Source organism: Pieris napi, chromosome 8 (assembly GCF_905475465.1).
Source record: "Pieris napi chromosome 8, ilPieNapi1.2, whole genome shotgun sequence".
NCBI classification, from domain to species: Eukaryota; Metazoa; Arthropoda; class Insecta; order Lepidoptera; family Pieridae; genus Pieris; species Pieris napi.
The window spans coordinates 2,453,037-2,476,626 of NC_062241.1; the positions used below are offsets into that span (position 1 = coordinate 2,453,037).

Below are 23,590 nucleotides of genomic sequence, written 5' to 3' on the forward strand. Positions count from 1 at the left end.
GCGACAATATTGTATTATTTCATTCGTATATTATACAGCAGTCAATTTGGTAAAAACCATGTTAAAAACGCAATAATGTAAATTAAACAATAGTCTCAAATATTATTCACTTGCTTAAGTACAGCTTTGTAGTAACATAATATATATCCAAATATATAAGAAATTTATCAAACTTAACAAAAATATACTGCTTTACTAGAAACGTACCTTAATATACTTATTTTTAAATATTGAAGATTATTTTATTTTTAGTACCTAGTATATATTTTTAGATGCGATTTAATTATAAAAAAGTTGAAATCTTATTTATTATACAAACTGGTATAAAATTATAAAACACCGCTTTGGTAATTGGTAGGCAACAGAAAGTACTTGTAAAAATTAGTAAGTAAGCAAGCGCGTTTTAACCCGGTAAACTCTACTTCATTCGAAAATGTCATATTACCGTACCAAAATACAATATTATAGTACCACATTTCATTATTAAGACACATTTTCAAAAACGGATCGGAATTAAAAAGTTTTTATTAAAAAAAAATATAAACAAGAGAATATGTTCGTCTGATCGTCCGACGTTACCGTAAAACAAGTATAATAGAAAGTTTAATAAAAAAAGAGAACGCTTGTCCGTGACTGCAATGCCAGATGCCACCCAACGGTAAATCTGCCGTAGTAATCTCACGCTACCAGTCACCGACAAACCTCCGAACGAGGCGGCCTTAATCATGGGCCGTTCGCTACAGTCATTCGCGGGTTACGTCCGCCCTTTCTCCATCATAGGCTCACGCCAGGCATCCGGATGCCCATTTTCAAAACGTCAACGTTCCCAAATAGCACCCGCTGCCGCCCTTACCGACGAAGTATTCTCAAACGCAAAACCCTACTCGGAGGTGCCCGGCCCTAAACCCATCCCCCTTCTGGGGAATACGTGGCGAATGGTACCAGTCATTGGTCAATTTGACATATCTGAGTTCGCGAAGGTAACACAACAGTTTCTGGATAAATATGGAAGGATTGTGCGACTCGGTGGATTGATTGGGAGGCCGGATTTGCTGTTCGTGTATGATGCTGATGAGATTGAGAGGATGTATAGGCGTGAAGGACCGACTCCGTTCAGGCCTGCCATGCCTTGCCTTGTGAAATACAAGTCTGAAGTGCGGAAGGATTTTTTCGGTGATTTACCAGGAGTTGTCGGAGTGTGAGTAACTAATTTTTTTAAATACATATCGAAGTCATTACAAGATATAATTTAATCAGATTCATGTGCGATTAATATAATAATTATAAAACTTTATTCATGACCGAATTATGGTTGTGACAAATATCTAACCTGGACTGGCCCCATCCCCTGTTATTTTTAAGAAAAAGTAGTCTTACATTTCACAAAATTCGTATAAGACCGTAAGTATGCGTGAATGTATGAGTATTCTATATTTGTAATAATATATAAAGAATGCTTTATTTGTTATAAACATTTATTAAACTTTCCGAATTACTTCCTAATTAATTAATTATTTTTCGCGATAACAGAGATAGTGGTAACTACTCTCTTTATTGTTAGAAAACATGAAGACTTGAAACCTTATTTAAAAAAGGGTACCTATTAAAGCTTTATGTTGAATGTCAAAATTTGCTTAAAACTCAACGAACGACTACTTTCCCGGTAACTTTCACCAAGTTAATTGCGATAGCTACATTAACTTTGTTTGTACATGAATCTAGGTGTGTATTACACGAATTTTGCTCTCAGATCTGATTTATTATTTATTGGAGGGAGTAACTATTCATGTATCAAAATCGAAGACAAAATATTAATTAAAAAAAAACCACAATTTTTCTTCTTAAACGTCATAAATTTTGGGGGTTGTAAAGAGTTTTCGTTATTTAAACAAAATCCTTACATTGTATGGTCAACAGGGTAAACCAACAAAAGTCGAGTAGTTACGACGTTTTGGGAATTAAATTGAGTGATGATAGATTTTTCACTGTAATAATAATTCAAAAATAAAACAAAGTTCCCAAAGTTGGCATTTACCATGCTTTAAAATCGAATTCTGGCCAGTAATAGACAATAATATTGATTTTAATAGTTTAAAGTTTAGAGGTCATCTTTGATGTCATGGTTGAATTTCGAAATAATCTGAACATATTGCAATCATGTAAATTAATTGAGTATAGAATGGTATTCTAAATTCAAAATTTATTTTACGTTGATACACACACAACTCAGCTTATATATTCTGATAATGCTTCGAAATTTGATTTTTTTAATATAAAGCTATTTTTCAACCTCTTCTGTTTACTTCAGTATTGCACGAAGTCCTTTATCTCCGTATATCTCTAAGACGATAAATAATACGGTCATATTCCTTCTTTAACCAAAAATCTACAATTAACTCTTAATCTGGGCCTCAGATATTATCTGCATCTGTTTCGTTCTAATAGGCAAGTAGGTGATCAGCCTTTTATGCCTGACACATGCACGGATGACAGTCACACGCAAGCCACTAGGCCAACACCGCTCTTGCCTGCTTGCTTAATTTATTGACAATTTTTATTTAATTAAATGTTTAAAAAATCTTTAACGTTAGCCCTCTGACAAATTGAGGTTGTTTTTGATAGAGTATGTACCTAAGCAGTGTTGGCTCAGTGGCTTCACCGTGCGACTCTCATCATTAAGGTCGTAGATTCAATCGGCTGTGCACCAATGGACTTACTGTCTATGTGCGCATTTAACATTTGCTCGAACGGTGAAGGAAAACATCGTGAGGAAACCGGCTTGGCTAGTCGAAGGTGTTTTAGGCACAGGAGACTGATCACCTTGCGTATTAGATTGACAAATGATCCTGAAACAGGAAGAAAAGTCTGTGGCCCAGACCACTGTAGTGCCACTAGTTTTTTATGTACTTAATTTAAGCAGGTTTTCTGAGAATGGTACTACTACCGCACACATAATCGTTCTCAATCTGTGACAAATTAATTTTGAGACAGCTAGCACTTTACTTTCTGTTGATCTTTATTCGTTTATTAGCAGCTCTAAGTTGCTAAGGTAATCTTAAGTTGCTATATGGCCGGATTTAGAGGTCTGGAGGCCGCGGGGCAGCAAGGAATTGGAGGCCCCTGTCCGCAAATTATTTTCCAAATAAAATGGAAAAACAATTCACTCGAGTGTTTCAATCAATGTGTGAAACTAAGTAGATTCTTTTAGTATTTAACAAACATATAAATTATAAATACAGATCAATGATTTCTATTAATATTTAAGAATAATATAATCATGTTTGTACAATGGTAAAGGTAAAAATACGAAAAAAAATATCAAAAGACAAGTTGTTGACTAGACGGAATTTGAATAATTTTTTCCGAGGTCTATTGTGGGGTCCCCTCTTTTGTGGAGGCCCCGGTTGCCCTCCCCTAAATCCGGCCCTGAGTACATATACTTGAACGTATATATATATATTAACTTCAATAAACATCTAATAAAATATAACCTTGCTACTGACTAGGTGTAAATGTATGCTCGGTCACGTTTGTTTATTACTTAGGGCATAACTTAGACCTAGTGATACTTGTAATTCAACCAAGCAATACGATACATGGATGTTTTAATACTTACACTGTTTAATGGTTGACTACTTATAATATAACATCACACTGAACAAAACAATAACAATTAAATAAAGAATAAAAATTACCAACACAAACAAAATATATAGAACATTAAATATTGCAATGCCAATAAATTTCCAACCCGACTGACATTCCAAATAAAATATATCGTATTTCGTTATATTTTTCTGAATCACTTATCAGCTAATTTGCAACACTAGTTTCAACATAATTCAATTAATTTATAATTTAATTAATCAAAGAGTAATCAATCGAACAATATCTTTCTGAATGTTCGTGAACATTTATTTCCGAACCTTCTGACTGTTTCAATGTTATTTTTGTAACATGTTTAAGAAATTAAACTTCTGTTTGGTCATACGTCACAAATAAATGTAAAAATGTATTTCCATGTAGATTTTTGATCATATATATATTTCGTTTATAATTCTTCTTGAATTTGCTACAATTTCGTGATAAAAACGTAATCCTTGGCCCATAAAATTGTCATTGAATATAAATTGCGCTAAAACAAATGGCAAAGTCAACCATGTTAGATGTATATTTAGCACTATTAGCACTTTAGTGAGTTAGCGCGCATGACATAATATGACGTCTTTGTTATAAGGAATATTTTAACATTCCTACATATAATTTTATTAGGCAAATAATAATCTTCACGTGCCGGATATAACGTATAAACAAATAAGTAAATAGCGTATGTCTATTAATTTATTTTTTTTTTTTTTTTTTTTTTTTTTTTTTTTTTTTGCGTCTGGCAACTCTGGTAGTAGGTTGTAAGAAAACAACCTCTACATTTAATTTTAAAAAATAATAATTTTAAGGCTTTAAATTTAGTTAAATTAGGGTAATATAGTTAAAAATAAGATTTGTGTATAATATAAAGTGATTATACAGTGTTTTTTGTCGCGAGAACTTGGCAAAACAGGGATCTAAAACTGGCTGTCAACTTAACGCCTTAACGGTAACGTAGTTTAAAATATCGTCAAACCTGGGGAGTATTTTGTTCTATTTAAGTTATATTTACTGACTACATACGATCATAAAATACTGCTCAGTTTTTGGAGCTACGTCCATCACACATTGGCACGGTTTATGTCTCATTTTGCTTGACAACTAGTGGAAGCAAAATCGACGACGAAAACATTCGCCCAGACAATAATTAATACTACATAATTTACTTGACAAAATAAGAACATTTTGTGTATTTAGGTTTCATTATATGTTAATAGGTAATAAATAGTACAACCACCACCACTCACACATAACAGTTATATATACATACCTTTTTCGCTTGTTCATTGCATACAGTCCCTATTATACAATATGATGACTCGCAGAGGCTTGGCTTTGCAAGAAGAGTCTAAACTTAAATTAGCACTGACTGAATTGCAGTCTTGCAGGGATTTATGTACCCAGTTAACAAGTGAAAGAGAAGAAAATGAAAAAGAATTCTTAAGTGTGCTGGAAGGCAACAGAAAGCTCAAAAATGAAATGTCCTTGCTATTTCAAGAAAATAATTCACTTAAAGATCAGTGTGTTATGCTTCAGCAGGAATTAAATAAACTTGATAGTTATGGTAATGAGTATGAAGTTGCTTTGCAGCGCATAAGAAGTCTTGAAAACCAGCTATTGGAGGCTCAACAATATATTAATAACCTGGAGGCAGTCTCACAAAGTGTAAAAGATACACACACAAACATTTTATACAATACATTAATCCATGATTCAGGTTCTACACCAACTCATCATGTAAAAAGTTTAAGTAAAAACAAAATAAGAAAATATATTAAAATTAATAAATACATTAAAAAGACACAGAAACTAGTAAAACAATATAGAAATGTAAACAGTGTGGATTTAAAAGTTCAAAACACAAAACTTCAAAATGAACTTGACTTGCATTTAATTGAAACTGAAAATGCTAAATTAAAATATGAATCTGACACATTAGATTTAAAAACAGAAATTTTAAAATTACAAGAACTTACAAACAGTCTCACTTCTAAATTTGAAGAATCACAATGTATGGTAGAAAAATATTCTTCTGCAATGGAAGATCTGCTTCAAATTTCTAATTACACCGCAGAATGTTATGAGCAATTACAGAATAAAACTTATGGTTGCAATTATAAAAGCCTCCAATTACCACAGACATCACAACACACTCACAGCCTCACCTACACCACAACAAACACTCAGTTAAAGGAAAAAATTAAGGCAAAAGAAAGGAATTTAATGTATTCCGATGAAATGGGTAAGGACATGGGTACTATTGTACAATTAAATGACGGCCAAACATTTATAAACAGCTGCTATCCCAATGCCACATTTAAAAACATTGTGAAAAATCATATAATCAAAAACAATGATAAATGTAATAATTTAATAATTTTTATAGGGAACAGGGGAAATGTAAATAAACATGATCTTTTAGTATTATATGAAAAACTTTGTTGTTTAGACTCTAAGAGGATTGTTATGTTTACATTTCCCTATAGCCAAAGCTTTCCTAAGGAAGAAAATGACACAAGATATATTCTTAATCAAACATTGCATACATTGGCAATGTATAATGATAAATTTTGTGTCATAGATACCAATAGGTATACAAAAAAGTTTTTTATTACAAAGGGTAGATATTATTACCTACCTGCTTTCTTAAAAAGACAGATAGCTGTTTCGCTATCATATTTTATAGAGATGACAGCCAAGAATTTGGCTAGACCCCTTGCTTCTATTGAGCAAGCATTAGATTATAAGACCTTGGAAGAAATTCCAAATAATATTTATTTAAATTAGATAATAGGACAACAGAGCACCACTCTTGCAATAATAAGGTAAGTATATTATGTGATAAAATTCATTCCCAAAAAATTATTGTGGTTCATCAAAATATACAGGGGATGAAAAATAAAGAATTAGAAATTGAACTATTCTTGAATAGTCAAAAAATAGACTTTTTGTGCATAACAGAGCACTGGCTAAAAAAATATGAAGTTTTGTTTAATTTTTGTAACCACAGGGTTGGTAGTGTGTTTTGCAGAGAAAATGCAATTCATGGTGGCTCATTAATCCTAATAAGTAAAAAACTTAAATGCAAAGAAAGAAAGGATATTATCAGCCTCTCTGTAGAACTAACTATTGAAATCTCCTGTGTGGAACTGGAGCAATTCATTGTTGTATGTCTATATTGTCCTCCATCAGCTGTCTATAATAATGTTGAAAATGTATTAGAGGAGATATTGTGTAAATTAGTAAAGTGTAATAAAGGGCTAATTGTGTGTGGGGACTTTAATGTCAATTTACTTTGTCATTCTAATTCAAGTGTACGCATACTTAGTCTTTTTCGTTCATACAATTTAATAAATCAATTTCATTCACCCACAAGAATAACAGCTAGCACCGCAACTTGTATAGATAACATATATAGTGACATAGCCCCTTTGAATGTTTGTATTTTCAATAGATTTAAATCTGATCACACTGGTCAATGGTTTGAATTCCAATTAAGGAAACAAAAAACATGTAAAAAGAAGAAAATTGTGATAACTCCTATTACAAATGACCGTTTGGACAGATTTAGAGAAGCATTGGTCTATAGAATGCCATTTCTGTGTGGCAACTCATCCCCTAATAATTTATACAATACTTTTTTTGGATCATTTATTGATGAATTCAAGAAAGTATTTACTCAAAAGACTTTATTGGTCTCTGAGAAAACAAGTTTCTGTGACTGGGCAAATGAGGAGTTACACAGGAAAAGGTTAAAATTATATGAAATCTATGACGAAATGCAATATAACACTAGTGTGGAATTTAGGGAATATGTTAGGTTGTATTCAAATAATTTCAAAAAAGATTGCAAAACTGCAAAGTCTCAATATTTAAGTTCAAAAATAAAAAATAGCATGGATAAAGTAAAAGCTACCTGGAAAATAATAAATGAAGAATCAGGTAAAACGTCTGACAAACGAACTGATTATATGTTAAAAGTTAAAGGGAAGTTAATAAAATCTGACCCAGAGGTAGCTTCTTCTTTTGAAGAGTTCTTTACAAATGTACCACTAAATACGACCAAGTCCCTAGATTCTTCACCTGCTGCTGCGATCTCATTGCTAGAAAAATGTGTACCTGAATGTAATATTAAATTTCAGTTTAAACATATAACTTGTAATGATATCGTTAAAACTTTTAAGCTTATTAATTTAAAAAAAAGTAAAGATATATGGGGTATGTCAACAGTCATTTTAAATTCCGTTATTAATGTAATAAGCTCTGAATTGTCTATAATTTTTAACAGCTGTATCGATTGTGGAGTCTTTCCGGACGAAATGAAATTAAGTAAGATTACACCGTTGTTCAAGGCAGGTAGTGAGTCTGATCCGTCAAACTTCAGACCTGTTTCCGTGCTCCCTGCGTTGAGCAAAGTTTTTGAAAAGATAATGCTAGACCAGCTTTCTTTACATTTTAATAAAAATAAACTTTTACATAATAAACAGTATGGTTTCACTAAGGGTCGCTCCACAATCGATGCCGGTGTGAAGTTGATTTCGGACATATTTAACGCCTGGGAAGAATCATATGATGGAGTCGGCGTCTTTTGTGACCTGTCAAAGGCCTTTGACTGTGTTCATCCTGATATACTCGTTGGAAAGCTTCAACACTATGGCGTTGATGGCAAAGCTTCCAGCCTGATGAATTCATATTTAAAGGGAAGGATCCAAAGAGTTCATGTCAATGGAGTCACCTCTCCGGGTTCGCAGGTATCAATGGGCGTCCCCCAAGGATCGATTCTCGGGCCTTTCTTATTTCTGATTTACATAAATGACCTCCCATTCTTTGTCAACGAAGTTCATGAGATGGTATTGTTTGCTGATGATACTTCACTTCTATTTAAAGTGAATAGGAATAACGTATTATTGGACGATGTAAACAATTCTATCTCTCGTATAGTTAACTGGTTTAATGTAAATAACTTATTGCTTAATGAGAATAAAACAAAATGTATTAGATTTACAACTACTAGCGTAAAGCGAGATATTGGTAACCTGAAAATTAAGGACAGTGAACTAAACTTTGTTGACAAAACTGTTTTTCTAGGCATAACAATAGATAGTAAACTCCAATGGGGCCCACACATAGAGACTCTTTCGAATAGGCTGAGCTCTGCAGCATATGCAGTAAAGAAAATCCGACAGTTTACTGATGAGGACACGGCTAAAATTGTGTATCATAGCTACTTTCATAGCGTTATGTCGTACGGCATTTTATTGTGGGGTGCTGCTGCAGAGGTTCAATCCATATTTGTGCTGCAGAAGCGGGCTGTTCGGGGTATTTGTTGTGTTTCTCCGAGGGAGTCGGTACGGAATAAGTTTAAGGAATTAAATATTATGACACTATCTGGTCAATATATTCTTGAAGCCTTGTTGTATGTCCAAAAAAATATAAACGATTTTAAAACAAATGGTGACTTTCACCAGTATAATACGCGAAATAGAACTAATTTGAGTGTACGACCAACCAGGCTCCAAAAGATAAACCACTCCTTATATGGAAATTGTATTCGTTTTTACAACAAACTCCCAAGCGCAATTAGAGAATTATCACTAAATAAATTCAAAGTCCTCGTTAAACGAAAATTAATCAACAAAGCTTTTTATAAATTTGAGGACTACTTAAATGATCCTAATCCTTGGGATTGAATTGCTCCAGTTCAAACAATTTGTATGACAATACTTGGCGATTAAAAAGAGTGGCGGAAAGTTTCTTGCCAGTTCTTCTTACCCGCTCTACGCCCTTGACTTGCGAACTGGTAGTAAATGTAAATTTACGATTAATTTAACTTGACTATTCAAAAGTGTACTTGGTTACCTACTTGAATAAAGATATTTTGAGTTTGAGTTTGAGTTTGGCTTTTATAATTTTCAATTACGTGTTGATCTCGCATTTATGTGTAGAAATTTAAGTTTTTTTTAATTTTACAGAATAATATAATAAAACCATAATATGTTACATAGGAACGCGACAAATGCATATAAAATAGATTTTCAATTTACATTTTATGTTGGTCAACGTTAGGCTATCTAATAACTGATTTGGTAGTCCATTTATTAGCCGCGGTAGCAAATATCTCAGCGTTCTCTCGCTATATACGTTGTTGTATTGCACGCAAGCTTATTGCTTTGATTTCTTTATTTTTATTTCAGAACACAACAGCAATTAATATATTTGTTACATATAAGTAGTAAACGTTATAGATACGATATAGATTCGTTAGGGCCACTCTTTATTTTACTAGCCTTTCAATCTCTGTCTATGATTTAAGTGTTTAGATATCTGTGTCTATCTAGTCTATGTTACTCCTGTGAGACCATAGACTTTTTATGATCTATTACAGACAACTTATAAAGATTGTAGACTTTAAAAAGACTATAAATAAAATATTAGACTTTTAATTACTTAAGATGCCATGGTGTAATGGTTGCATATGTGTAAAATAAAAAACTTGGCGATTAAAAATACTGGCGGAGAGTTAGTAGTCAGTTCTTCTCTTCGGTTCTACGCCCTTGATTTGAGAACTGGCAGTTAATGTAAAATTAGAAGCATTTAATTTGTATTTCCCTTTGACGTTCATATATGTACATTGTGTTACCTAAATGAATAAATGATTTTGATTTGATAATACTTTTTTCTAAACATTATAAATGAATGATGCAGTATAAATATTGATACAATAAAACTCCATTTATAAGATTTAAAGTGTGATAAATAAAATTAAATCGTATTTCAACTGAGGTGTTTGTCCTAGTTGGCATGTGGGGCAAAGCGAAAGCGAGGTCTCACAAACGTCACTTCTAACGACTTTATCTAACAGTGATTTAATTTTAAGTAAAATTTAACAAAAAATTCCTATCGGTCAATTTTTTTACATTTTTGTTTACGATATTCACAAAATTATTGACACTGATATTATAAAGAGGAAAGATTTGATTGTTTGCATTTCTTGGCTTTTAAACTACAGCCTTGCGATTCTGTAACTTACTTTTCGAACTCACACAGCGGTTTTCGCATCGGCGGTCGCTCTCAAATCAGTCGTGAAGCAGTCATTTTATGATTTGGCATTCTGATAAGCGAGTGATTCTGAGCGACCGCCGATGCGAAAACCGCTGTGTGAGTTCGAAAAGTGAGTTACAGAATCGCAGGGCAGGATTGATTTGAAAGAATATTTTACCATTGCTTACTTAATTCCTGACGAACATAGGTTTTAGAATATTTTTATTAAAGTTCGGGTTCTTTATGTAATTACAGTATATAGTTTTATAGAAAAAATCAATCGTCCGCTAGTAAATCAATATCTTAGTATAAAAGTATATTTACCGTAAAACGGTTTGGAACATCGTACTAGAACCGAATCAATGCGTGCGAACCGCAGAGCACAGTTAGTATTTGATGAAGTATATAATTTATACAATAGGGGGAAAATGGGCACGAGGCACACCTGATGATAAATAAAACCGCCGCCCATGGACAATCACATTTCCAGAACGCTCGCAAGTGCGTTGCTGGCCCTTAAAATCGTTAATTTAACTGGTCAACACGTGAAATAAGGAATATTATGTATGACAGAAGACATCAACGCGGTTGAAGCTTGAAATTTCTTTGTTCTGTTTTAATTTATTTTCTATAGAATATACTTTATATTAAAACGTGATTTTATTAAGTTTTTTTTATGTAACAGGTGGCAAATGGGCAGGAGGCTCAGATGTTAAGTGATACCGCTGCCCAAGGACACTCATATTGCCAGAAGGCTCGCAAGTGCGTTGCCGGCCTTTAATAATGTCAATAAAGTATACTTATATAACTTTATCTGTCTTCCATAACAAAATAACTTTTCTTGATTTGTTGTCATACTCTTGATCTACATTCGCTATTGTTGCATACATATTTTCGTTTCTTTGTGATCTGCAGTACGGACCCCTTTTCGGTAAAGGCCTCCTCCTGAACTTTCCATTAAGATCTATACTTAGCTTCCTCCATCCATTGGTAACCAGAAATCCTTACTCGTCGTCAGCCTTTGTGGCATTCCCACGTTTCTTTTTCAGTTCATTTTGTCTACGTAAAAGTAATTTTTTTTTTTTTTTTTTAATTTTATGGCCTGGTAACGAGACCTTTAAGCCAAGTCTTATTTACGTAAAAGTAAGATAAATAATAAACGAGAACAGAGGCATTGTCTATATAACGTTTTATAGATTAAAAATCCACAGACTACTAACTCCGTGTAGGGTGCGATGTAAATACAGTAAAATTATATGCACACATGAAACCGGTAGAGGAGTGTCATTCTCGCATTCCAATTTCGAAACTCACAGTTTATGTCAGGGTTAACTTATTTAAAATTTATCATCTGCTCTTTTACAACAATTATTTCGGAAATTGAACAATATTATGATTTATCGTATTTATTTTCTATCCATCCTGTAATGTGTAAAGTTCCCAACTTGAATATTGATTTGGTACAAAATACTTTTCCACTTATACATAAAAAAAATATTATATTTATTATCTCTTCACCTAACCAAAGACATTTTAAATGTTTAATAATGACAACGCGAAATGTTTTGGCCACCTTCAAAGGTTTTTCCGTTTTGCGTAATTGTATATGTCAAAGTTCCACGTAGCCTTTTCTTAAATAAACGCTACAGCCATTACGCTTGTAAGTGTGTGTCAAGTTACTCTTTAAATCATAAAACATGAACAATTAAAAATTAATTCAGTTGGAATATTAAAATTTCAGATTTATTATTTACGCCCGCGTCATATGGCACAAATAAATTTAACGATCAAATAAAGCTTTTTCCACTTAATGTAGCTCTTAGTATAAGTGGTTGTTAAGTACAATATAAAAAAAAAAATATGTTTGTTATGGAATATAAGATACAGGTATCACTAATTCCACGTCATTAAATTTGAATCGGTAGATATCCCTACTCATCGGCAAAGAAGACAGAGGGTGTAGGCCGAGAGAAAAAGCCGGCGTAAAGAACTCTCGGTACTCTTTTAAAATAAATTAAAAGATCATCCCTTATAAATTGTTAGTGTAGATATTCATAAATTTAGAAATATATATAGCAAAATTATGAAACTAAAGAGCTTATATATAGTTTTGTGTTGGGTAGTTCCCCTATTTAGGAACTCACATACGGGTGAAACCCTGAGACGCAGCTAATACCGAATAAAAATAGTAAACCAAGTACTAAGTCACACGATTGTGAGAAAATGTTTACCGCATTGTTTCACGAATTGAAGTCACGCAGTATTATTGTCTATTTCTCATTCTAGAAGCGATTTCTTCGTCATAAGATGCGAAGTTTGAAACGTGAACTGACTGCCAGTGTCTGGGGAAAACTCTTGGTGACTCAAGATTATAGCATAATAAATAGCCTTTTTAATTATTACTCTCGAGAAATATCCTTAAACAGTTATGAGTGCTACCTTTGGATGGTACACGGTGAATTGCGGGAGAACTTATTTAGTATCTTAATACACACGAAAGAGAAACGGACATATTAATATTTTTTTTTTTTTTTAAAGACAATTCACACCAATTGACCTAGTCCCATGCTAAGCTGGTGAAGCTTGTGTTATGGGTACTAGGCAACGGATATACATACATATTATAGATAGATAGACATATAAATACATATTTAAACACCCAAGACCCAAGCACAACACCAAATGCTAATCACATCGATGTTCGTCTCAGCCGGGAATCGAACCCGGGACCCATGGATTCGCAGTCAGGGGTACTATAGACCAATGAGTCGTCAAAGTAATATGTAATTTATATGTTATTTAATATGTCAGAGTAATGTGTAATTGGATAAGCTAAATGAAAGGTACCGAAGGCGTACTGCTTTGCGATTCTGTAACTCACTTTTTGAACTCACACAGCGGTTTTCGCAGCGGCGGTCGCGCTCAAATCAGTCGTGAAGCAGTCATTTTACGATTTGGCATTCTGATAAGGAGGGAGCTTGTAGTTTATTGTTTATCAGAATGCCAAATCGTAAAATGACTGCTTTACGACTGATTTGAGCGCGACCGCGATTATTAATGAAAAATAAAGTATGTTTGAACCGAACTTTTTGATACCAAAAGTAAAAACACGAAAAGCAGTCTGTGCTGCGGATGTTAATTATAATATTTTATATTATTATTAATTTTAATTATAAATTTAAAGGGTCCAAAAACAACAATAACAAATATTGCTTTATAGGCTATAGATTGTTGAACTCACGTTAGTGTGCTGACCTCATTCGTATTTTATGAATGAGTTTTAATCCTAATACCTACTTGCACTTAGTTGTAATTCCACGCGAATTGTTAGTACCGAAGACAAAGTATACATTATTCATGTAGCCGTTATGAAAGCGATTAGCGATATTATTAGATTGCACCTTGGTATATTATAACTGAGATTTCTCTTTCTAAATTTGTTACATGAGTAGTAAAATTTTTAGAACTATTCGTTTAAAAAACTACTTGTCCCATACAATCCGTATTTTTGTTGCCGATGGGTCAAGAAGACCCTTACTTGGAATATCCTAGTGGGAATAAAGAAAGAACCAGAAACTTGGGAAGATGTAATAAAATGGATGGCGGGGCAGAATAGAGACAAGTCGAGTACTAGTGTAAAATATAATAGCATGGACTTAGTGTAGTGTAGTACTCGAATAAAGGCCATTTTTAGTTCATTTATTTATGTTCACACACTGACTCAGTCTTAGGCTATTGTTTTTAAAAATAGTTGCTATATAACTTAACAGAGATGAACAGATGATTAATAATAAAAGAACTGGCGTCAAAATAATTCGAAGTTAAAAATTATCCCCGGGATAAGACAAAAAATTTAATTGTTCCACGCATTGCAGCTATGAATAGCGTGCGATGTCTAATCTTGGTCAAGACTAGAGATAGTGCCAGCATTACAACACGCATAGTAACTACAATCAAAGTTTTAAATGATGCGCTTCTTCATTGATGAAATCGAGTTGGTTTTGAGGTTAAAGAAATCTGATCACCAATTTGCATACTACATATATGGCTTACAGGAATTCCCTTGAATAGCTGATCATTGTAGCGTGAGTAAAACGATAATTTACAATTCAATAAATAAAACATTGCAAGTATTTATACCTTGTAAAATAAAAACAATAAGAAATTCTCTAGGGAAACCTGCACCCACTTGACAACGTCCTTGCTTACGTACCTTCGTAGAACAAAAGCCTGAATTTTTTATACATTTTATTGATCAGTTCATAGAAATTTTATTCTTACAAGTAGGGACCTCCGTGCCAAGTAAATAGTTTTTTGTTTACTTTACGAAATGTTATAACTATACGTAATTGACAAATAGGGCAGTGGTCTGACTGGTATTGATTTATGTACATAATCACTTATCACCTAATTAAACACAGCCTTGTAAACGGAGTGTTAGCGTCGTACCTTTATAACCCGACTAATTAATAACTTATATTTCTAATTCTAATAAAAATAATAGAATAAATCTAGCCGAGACTTAGCGCGAACAATAACTCCGGTATGTTTTAAAATAAGTTTGTATTTTATTATCAACTCTGAATTTAGGACATGGCGTGTGTCAGGCACAAACAGGTGCCTTTACAGAAACGTACCAATGACTGACACAGACAATTTATTTATTTTTTTACATAATTATTCTAGCTCTACACTCTACAGTTATTAATTATACGGTAGAACTACACAATGCCTACACCGATAATTCTACAATTAAAAAAACATAAAAAAAATGTTTATACTAGTACTAGTAGGTAGTAGGTATTCCTTTATAACAAGAAGCTTGTGAACTCAACAAGTGTACAAGAAATCAATTAACATCAGTTACGTTTAAAATATTTATTTATCATTAAGTACACTTACATAAGTCAATCTACACAATAATTCATTAAGTAAGCTCAATTAATTATGTATAGCGCAAGTAAGAACAAGTTCATCAGGCAGGGAACAAGACTTATTAAAAAAATATAAATTACAAATAAAAAATTATGATGCGCAAACAGAATCGTATCACCTATAACGCTATCATATACGAGTAATATCCTAGCAGACAGGCCAAGCGTTACTGTGGCTATGGTTTTTGTTATATTACATAGTAGGAAACTATTCAAGGGAAACGGTAGGAGAACACCAGTCATGGGGACCACCATGCTTTTTTGGTGGTAATGCCATTAAATTGTAGCTTATGTAAAACGTTGGTACTTTCAACACAGCGCCATCTGTTAGAATTGTGACTATCAAATATTTAACAAATAATTTGAAATAAAATCATATTGCGGGTATAAATTGAGAAGTAAGCTATCCTATCTTTTAAGTAAGATCAAACTGCACACGGTGTGCAAATTTGATTGAAATCGGTTCAGTAGTTTAGGAGTCCATAGCGGACAAACAACGTGACACGTAATGTATATATATTAAGATAATAATAATGTTTTTTATTTGCCTCTTCACAATATTGCCTTTTACGGGTTCACATGTTGCAAGTATTAACCTTGTGAGAGGCTGGTGCCTATAATTAGACTATATAAGTCCTGTGGTAAAATGTCACCAGCTTTTCATGGATAGAAAATATACAAAGACTACATACTATGACCAAAGTGTCAAATAAATTAAAAATTTGTGTCGTTTCAGACACGGCGAGCAATGGCGCACATTTCGTTCGAAGGTGCAAAGACCAATTCTTCAGCCGCAGACGGTGAAGAAGTATGTAGCACCTATCGAGATGGTGACGGAAGATTTCATCAGATACATGGAGAATGCACGAGATGAGGTTGGAGATTTGCCGAAAGACTTTGACAATGATATCCATAAGTGGTCTCTTGAATGTGAGTATAATTATTGAAAGTAATAGCTAGCTTTATTTCCTTCGCATTTTTGGAATCAGTTAAAAGGTTCAATAGGTATTCCAAGGGAGTAAAAACTTTATGTTTTTTAAACGCACGTTCAATAATTATCATGTAAAATGTGAATAATAATACCATAGAATTGTTTTTTTTAGTTGAAAAACTTTATTACCACAGATAATTATCTGTGATTAATCAATGAAACAAATAACGCCATTTTGTTTCGCGTCTAATAAAATTAAAGAAGAATGTAATCCAATTAAAACTTTGTCGATGTCGAATTTAAATTTCGAACTTAAAAAAAACGAATCGAAACTAAAAGAAGTATTTAATCCAATTCAAATATTGTCGATGTCGAATTTAAATTTTGAATCGAACTTCTGTCCTAATGCGTTTTCAATCATCTATGTTATGTCGCGATTAGTTTCCTTCGTTTTTTATTATTCATAAACTGTAAATAATTAAATGCGACTTATAAAAATCTTATACCTACTTGACGCTGGCTAATGCACAAACCGTGCCAGAGCCATAAAGGAAGAAAAAAAAACTTCTGTCCAAATCTATGAAAATGTAAAGTGCGAGCAATTACTGTGTCGCCGTGTTTATCTGATTCAAACGAAGCGTTGCTCCAACATAACGTTTCTCTAAGATTTATGGGATGAAAACTTAAATCTACTTCGACTATTCAATATTTCAGGCATTGGCCGAGTCGCCCTAGATGTACGACTAGGCTGTCTATCAAATGACCTTACGAACAACTCAGAGCCGCAAAGGATAATCGATGCAGCCAAATTTGCACTCAGGAACGTAGCAGTATTGGAATTAAAAGCTCCATACTGGAGATACATACCAACACCACTTTGGACGAAATACGTCAATAATATGAACTTTTTTGTTGAGTAAGTAAAGTCAATAATAAATATTGTATAGATAAGATTTCAAAAACCATTTCAGATTATTTATTAGTGACTGCCTATACAAATTGTTATTTATAAATAATTATGTTAAGTATCTGATTTTAAAGGCGACTCGGCAAGATGGCGTCGAATCCTGTTACGTATCATGCTTGTAAACACGTAAACAACTGTCAAGATTTTTTTTACACAAACATTTCAAACAAAAACGGTGTGTGACGAAATTAAACTAATAATTAAATAATACTTTTGACTATGGCATATAAGTCTCGGTTGTGAATTGCCGGATATGTATTTGCTAACTCCGCCATATTGTTTATAAAATTAAATATTTTTTTCAAAATTTAAATACAACCTACAATTAATAATCATTTCAGACTCTGCACGCGTTACATCAATGAAGCATTAGAACGCCTGAAAACCAAGAAGGTGACGTCAGAGAACGATCTATCTCTTTTGGAGCGCGTGCTGAAGAGTGAAGGAGACCCAAAAATAGCTACCATCATGGCGCTTGATCTTATACTCGTTGGCATCGATACGGTATGTTTTACTCGAGTTATAATAAATAACAAAACTTTAGAGGTGTCAAGGGACACCCGGATGGAACGAAATTCCTTTCGATTAATTTATATGTTATTGGTACACCAATCTTACGACGAAAAAAAAGCCAACATCACGAGGTGTTCCCAGGCGGTCACCCATCCAAGTACTGACCTCGCCCGACGTTGCTTAACTTCGGTGATCGGACGAGAACCGGTGTATTACAATAGCAAATAGCAAAAAAGTGTCGTGACAACTTTTCGTAAGAATTTTTTCCGTCTAGCCCCCTTTCACAACGCGCGATAAGGAACTTCGTTCCAAAAATAGACCTATTTTTAAATAACATTAACTGTTTTAAAATACTCTGTCTTTCAGTAGTAAATAATAGTTTATTTCCGATAAAAAATTAAAATTAAGCAACTAAAGCGGATTCGTGTACTCACTGTACATGTAAATATGCACTGATTATGATAAAAATAATAATCTAGTGGCGCTAGAAACCCATATGAGTCATGACCACAGATCCGTTTCTTTGAATAGACAAGTAGACGGACGAGAACCGGTGTATTCAACGTGGTATGGACGTTGGCAATAGACAAGTAGCTTTTTGCCAATGCACAGATTGTTAAAGTTTTATAATCTATGCACAGAATTATAGATGAAATAATCTTATAAATTGGAATTAATAGCATTAAAGTGTGGAGTCAAACTATTCATAAAACACATATTTTGACAGATATCAATGGCAGTATGTTCGATACTGTACCAGGCAGCGACAAGAGTGAAGCAACAAGAGAAAATGGCGGAAGAAATACGTAACGTACTCCCTGATCCTAGCAAGCCTCTGACGTACGCTGACTTGGACAAACTTCACTACACTAAGGCGTTTGTTCGAGAAGTTTTCAGGTTGGTATAATCTTTGTTGAAACAGCTGCCCACTGAAGTATTCCGAACCAATAAGACTTAGGGTCCGTCAAGAAAAGTATCTACAAATTCTTGAAAGGCCGGCAACTCATTCGTGAGAATTGAGCATTAACAAAAAACAATACATGTGGGTGTTTAGCAGGGCTAGTCTGTAAATTAACCATAGCCGAATGGTAAAAATCTGAAACTGAAAATTTCTATATCATTAACACTGTTACTTTATTCCGAAATTATTAGGACTCAGTGGACACTTGTTGTCAGTGAAATTTTTAACGATTAATGTTTCTCTTGTCAAAAAATCCTTCGGTACACATATTTTAACTGGCTGGTTTTGTATGAAATAATTTTACATTATTATTGATTTTTCAGAATGTATTCAACTGTTATTGGAAACGGCAGGACCTTACAGGAAGATGACGTCATTTGCGGATATCACATACCAAAAGGCGTAAGTACCATATTCAAGGATACAGTTCTGAGACTTAGCGCTAAGTTATGACTCATAATATATAAAAACCGTTTTGGTCAAGTCAAACCAGTCGTCTCTCTACATTACATATCGCTTTATTAGTCAGGCCTTCCTGAAACCATTTCATATATCTCTATGTCTAGCCATTTCTAGCCATTAAAATATATTAACATTATTATCTGGCTTCACAGATTAGTAAACAACTTTGCTCTATGATCATACCAAAAACAATAGAAATCAGATTTCTCGAAGTTTAACTAAACCTGACTCGTCCAGACTTTGATCGTCTCAAATCATACAATTACCGTCTTTGTCATAGCGACACAAATGAACAAATTGTTAGGTAACAGGTCTCAGTATCAGGTAAAATGTCGGCACGCACTAGCGAGCCTTCTGTCAGTGATAGTCTATCTTCTTATAGTGCCATCTCCTTGCGAAGGTTGACGATCATCATGTCTAGTTTAATTTTGATGCCGCGCTTTTAAACAATGACTTGATGCTTTGGCCAAACCATTGTCTTAAGTTTTTCAACCAGGACGTGCGTCTGCGGCCAGGTCTCCTTCTACCTGCCACTTTGCCTTGTATGATTAGTTGAAGGAGCTCGTATTTTTTGGAGTTACGTAAAACGTGTCCGAAATACTCAAGTTTCCTTTTCTTAACTGTCATAAGTACTTCTTTGTTTTTCTGCATTCTGTCCAGCACGGTTGTATTTCGTATGCGGGTTGTCCAAGATATTTAAAACTTACGTCGATAAACCCAGATCTCAAACGATTCCAGTTTTTTGGACATCTTTGGTCTCTGTCAGCGTCCAAGATTCTACGCCGTAGAGCAGCACAGAGAAGACGTAACATCGCGCAATGCGAGTTCTAAGCTGTAAATTGAGGCGCTTGTCACAAAGTCTTCTTTTTTTTTTGTAGTTTGTTTGTAGTAGTGTCTATGGACATTAGTATCTTTACATCTCTTCCCGGTTGCCGTCTGTTCTATAAATGAAAGTTGAAGGAAATGTTTATAGGGTTCAAATAGTATAATAATTAATACTTTATTTATATTATAAAATAGGATATAAAAGCGCGCTCTTACTGCTAAAAGCAGTTCTTCAAAACATAATAGTATTTTTTAATGTTTTACAGGTACAAGTTGTATTCCCAACGATAGTGACGGGTAATATGGAGCAATTTGTATCAAATCCAAAGGAATTTAAACCAGAGCGTTGGCTAGAAGGGAATGGGAGGTTGCATTCCTTCGCTTCTCTTCCGTATGGTTTCGGAGCACGAATTTGTTTGGGAAGACGATTTGCTGATCTCGAAATACAGGTTCTATTGGCCAAGGTTAGTGGTTTATTTGATACTTCTTCTGAAATATGAAAGAACTGTTTAAAAGTAAGTAATATTTTAGATGTTGCAACATGTTTGTAAACATTTGGATAGAATTTTGAGATTAAATACTAAAAACAATGTTAATTGTCACAAATTTAATATTTTGAATATATTTTTTATTTTATTTTAGTTGCCTGATAGTAAGAAAATCAGTTTACAATAACTAGAGTGTTCCTTTGTCCCTGTCAAAATGTGTATTTTTTTCATCACAACCAGTCAGTTACTTTAAGAACGGTGCAATATGATATATTTTTATAATTAAGGGACAATTAACGATAATAGTCTGTGAAACTCATGAATCAAAAGTATGGCTACCCAATAATACGTCATATTGAATTTGAAAGATATTGAAAGAATCAAACTTATATAGACAGCTCCCAGAAAATAACCACACATTAACCTTTATCGCATAGGACCGACATATTAACTCGGTCTTACAAGCCATACAGGCGCGTTGCTTAGTTTTTTTTTATTTTTTCAACTGGACTTTTCGGGAGCGTAGCGCAGCCTGAATAAATCCTACCATGCTTGCACCATGGTCTTTTAAACTCGGCCCTCTACAAGCGTCATCTACATTACCGACAATGTTGCCGACGCCAGTGGTGCTATTACATATTAAAAATGCTTATTTTTTAGCATTATAACACCAATTAACTCCAATTAAATATTTTATTTCAGCTATTACGCCGCTATAGACTAGAATACCATCACGACCCACTGGAATACGCTGTGACATTTATGTATGCACCCGACGGACCTCTACGTTTGCGTATGATTGAACGATAAAACAAAGATGGTTCCCAGTCTGCTTTAAATTGACACATGACAGTGACATTACTAAATTACGCCGGCGCCTGGGAGGTTATTTTTCCTATCGTTCAATTACGTTATGTGTTGATATGTTATATAATGTAATGCATTCAAAACTGAATGTATACTAACGTTTTTCGTGCATTATTAAATAAGTAATAATATATACCATAGTTAACATTTCAAAGTAATAATGAAACAATCTTGCTGATGGAAGTTATTATAAAAAATATGAGTGGTTTGATTATGATAAGTTTATGTTTAATAAGTAAATTAATATTAAACTCTTGCCGTCAAATTATGACTTGGTCACGTGGTTTATGTCATTTTGACGTTTGACATTTGAATAAAAACGTCACTGTATTTAAGACCACGTCATATGAATTAAAACTTGATATTATTAACGATTTTACGTGTTAAGCTCGCAGTTTAAGGATTTCAGGTTTATTGTAACATCTTGTGTATTGTCAAAACTTACCTTAATAACAATTTATAAAAATGAAATTTTCTCATACAATTATTAAAGGATAATCTAGATGTAAATCATTTATATACGCGATATATTAAAAATCAATAAACATGACACCAAGTTTATGTATATAATATGTCTAAGTTATATATTTGTAAATAAATTATTTTTTACCTCGTTGTTGTTTTTTCACCTCCCATTACTAAGCTCTGTATACAGTTGTATAACGTAATAACAATTAAAAATGAGGTGCAATTGGCCCATTGGCTCATACTTCTAAATTTATTATTTACCGCAAGTTTTCAAATGGCGTAGAAAAGACGAGCGGGAAGTTTCTTGCCATCTTGAAGTTTTCTAATTACTGTATTAGACCTAGAGTATATAATATTATACGAAATTAGGAGTAACCTGTCCCAATTCCCTTTACGATTACATGAATATTTAACTAAAACATAAAAGCGTATTAATTAAATTTGTTTCCGCCTTTACAATTTTCAAATAAAATATTTTAAAGGATAAAAAACATTACCCTGAAGCATATATAATATTGTGTATATATGAGCGGCTTGTCAGACGATCCTAATAATATTAAAATACTAGTTGGCCTGGCGAACATCGTACCGCCTAACAGTCGATTCTTTATTTTTTTTTAATACTTATTCTGCTATTCGGGACACCGGTCTAGCTAGTAAGATAAAAAAAAGAAAGTTGATACTACAACAAATACATTATGTCAAAAAATAAAAATTTACCTTCCCGGAACCCCTCCACTAACACTTGAACTTTATGATATGGTATTAAAGTTCAAATTGCCTTTAAATATTATTACGAATATTTTGTATGGGAATATAGAGTTGTTTTTAGACTTTTTCACTCAATTTTTTTTTAATTTTTTTCTCCGTAAGAACCATCCTCGTACTTCAAGGAATATTATAAAAAAAGAATCAGACAAATCGGTCAAGCCGTTTTCATGTTATGTCGTGACAACGGAAAACGGGTTTCATTTTTATATATATACATTATTTATTTATTACCCACTGCTGAGAGCAGTGTTGGTTCTCACTTCTGATGTTGTAGGTCCGAATCTCTGCTGTGCACCAATCTACTTTCTGTCTCTGCAAATGTAACATCCGCTCGTATGGTGAAGGAAAGCAACGTGAGGAAACCGGCAAGTCTTGGACCCAAAGAGGCCTGTATCAGGCACAGAAGTCTGATCAGCTATTTGCCGTTTACAAAAACAAATGATTATTTATTTATTAACAGAAATACATTATCCTTTCAGACTATGCCAATACGATTATGTCGAGACAAAATAAAATATAATATTAAACACATAATATACACAATATCGCTACTGAGAATTCACTCTGCAAACATATATGTCGATAGTGTCGGATACAGCATTCAGTATCATCATCATGTTGTATATTTATATATAGTAATAAATAGATACAGAAATCTGAGGCCCAGACTTTAAAGGTTGTAGCGCCACCGATTTTTGCAATTATTATTTAATTAAT

The 23,590-nt window shown here is 33.4% G+C and overlaps 1 protein-coding gene across 1 annotated transcript; it reads left to right on the forward strand.

The window, feature by feature from the left end:
- Positions 1–664: 664 nt before the first annotated feature.
- LOC125051560 (probable cytochrome P450 301a1, mitochondrial) lies at positions 665–22,247 on the forward strand. The gene is made up of 8 exons (XM_047651966.1): positions 665–1,198; positions 16,357–16,550; positions 17,266–17,467; positions 17,860–18,022; positions 18,759–18,928; positions 19,316–19,394; positions 20,546–20,743; positions 21,470–22,247. Exons 1-8 carry the CDS (start codon positions 726–728, stop codon positions 21,575–21,577), a joined length of 1,587 nt encoding a protein of 528 aa, XP_047507922.1. The 5' UTR covers positions 665–725; the 3' UTR covers positions 21,578–22,247.
- The last annotated feature ends 1,343 nt before the right edge of the window (positions 22,248–23,590 follow it).

Excerpts from the sequence above, each read along its gene's own strand:
- LOC125051560 (XM_047651966.1), top strand. The coding sequence starts at position 726 with ATGGGCCGTTCGCTACAGTCATTCGCGGGTTACGTCCGCCCTTTCTCC. Across the intron at positions 16,551-17,265 it reads CCATAAGTGGTCTCTTGAAT|GCATTGGCCGAGTCGCCCTA; the intron begins GTGAGTATAATT and ends TCAATATTTCAG. Across the intron at positions 18,023-18,758 it reads TACTCGTTGGCATCGATACG|ATATCAATGGCAGTATGTTC; the intron begins GTATGTTTTACT and ends ATATTTTGACAG.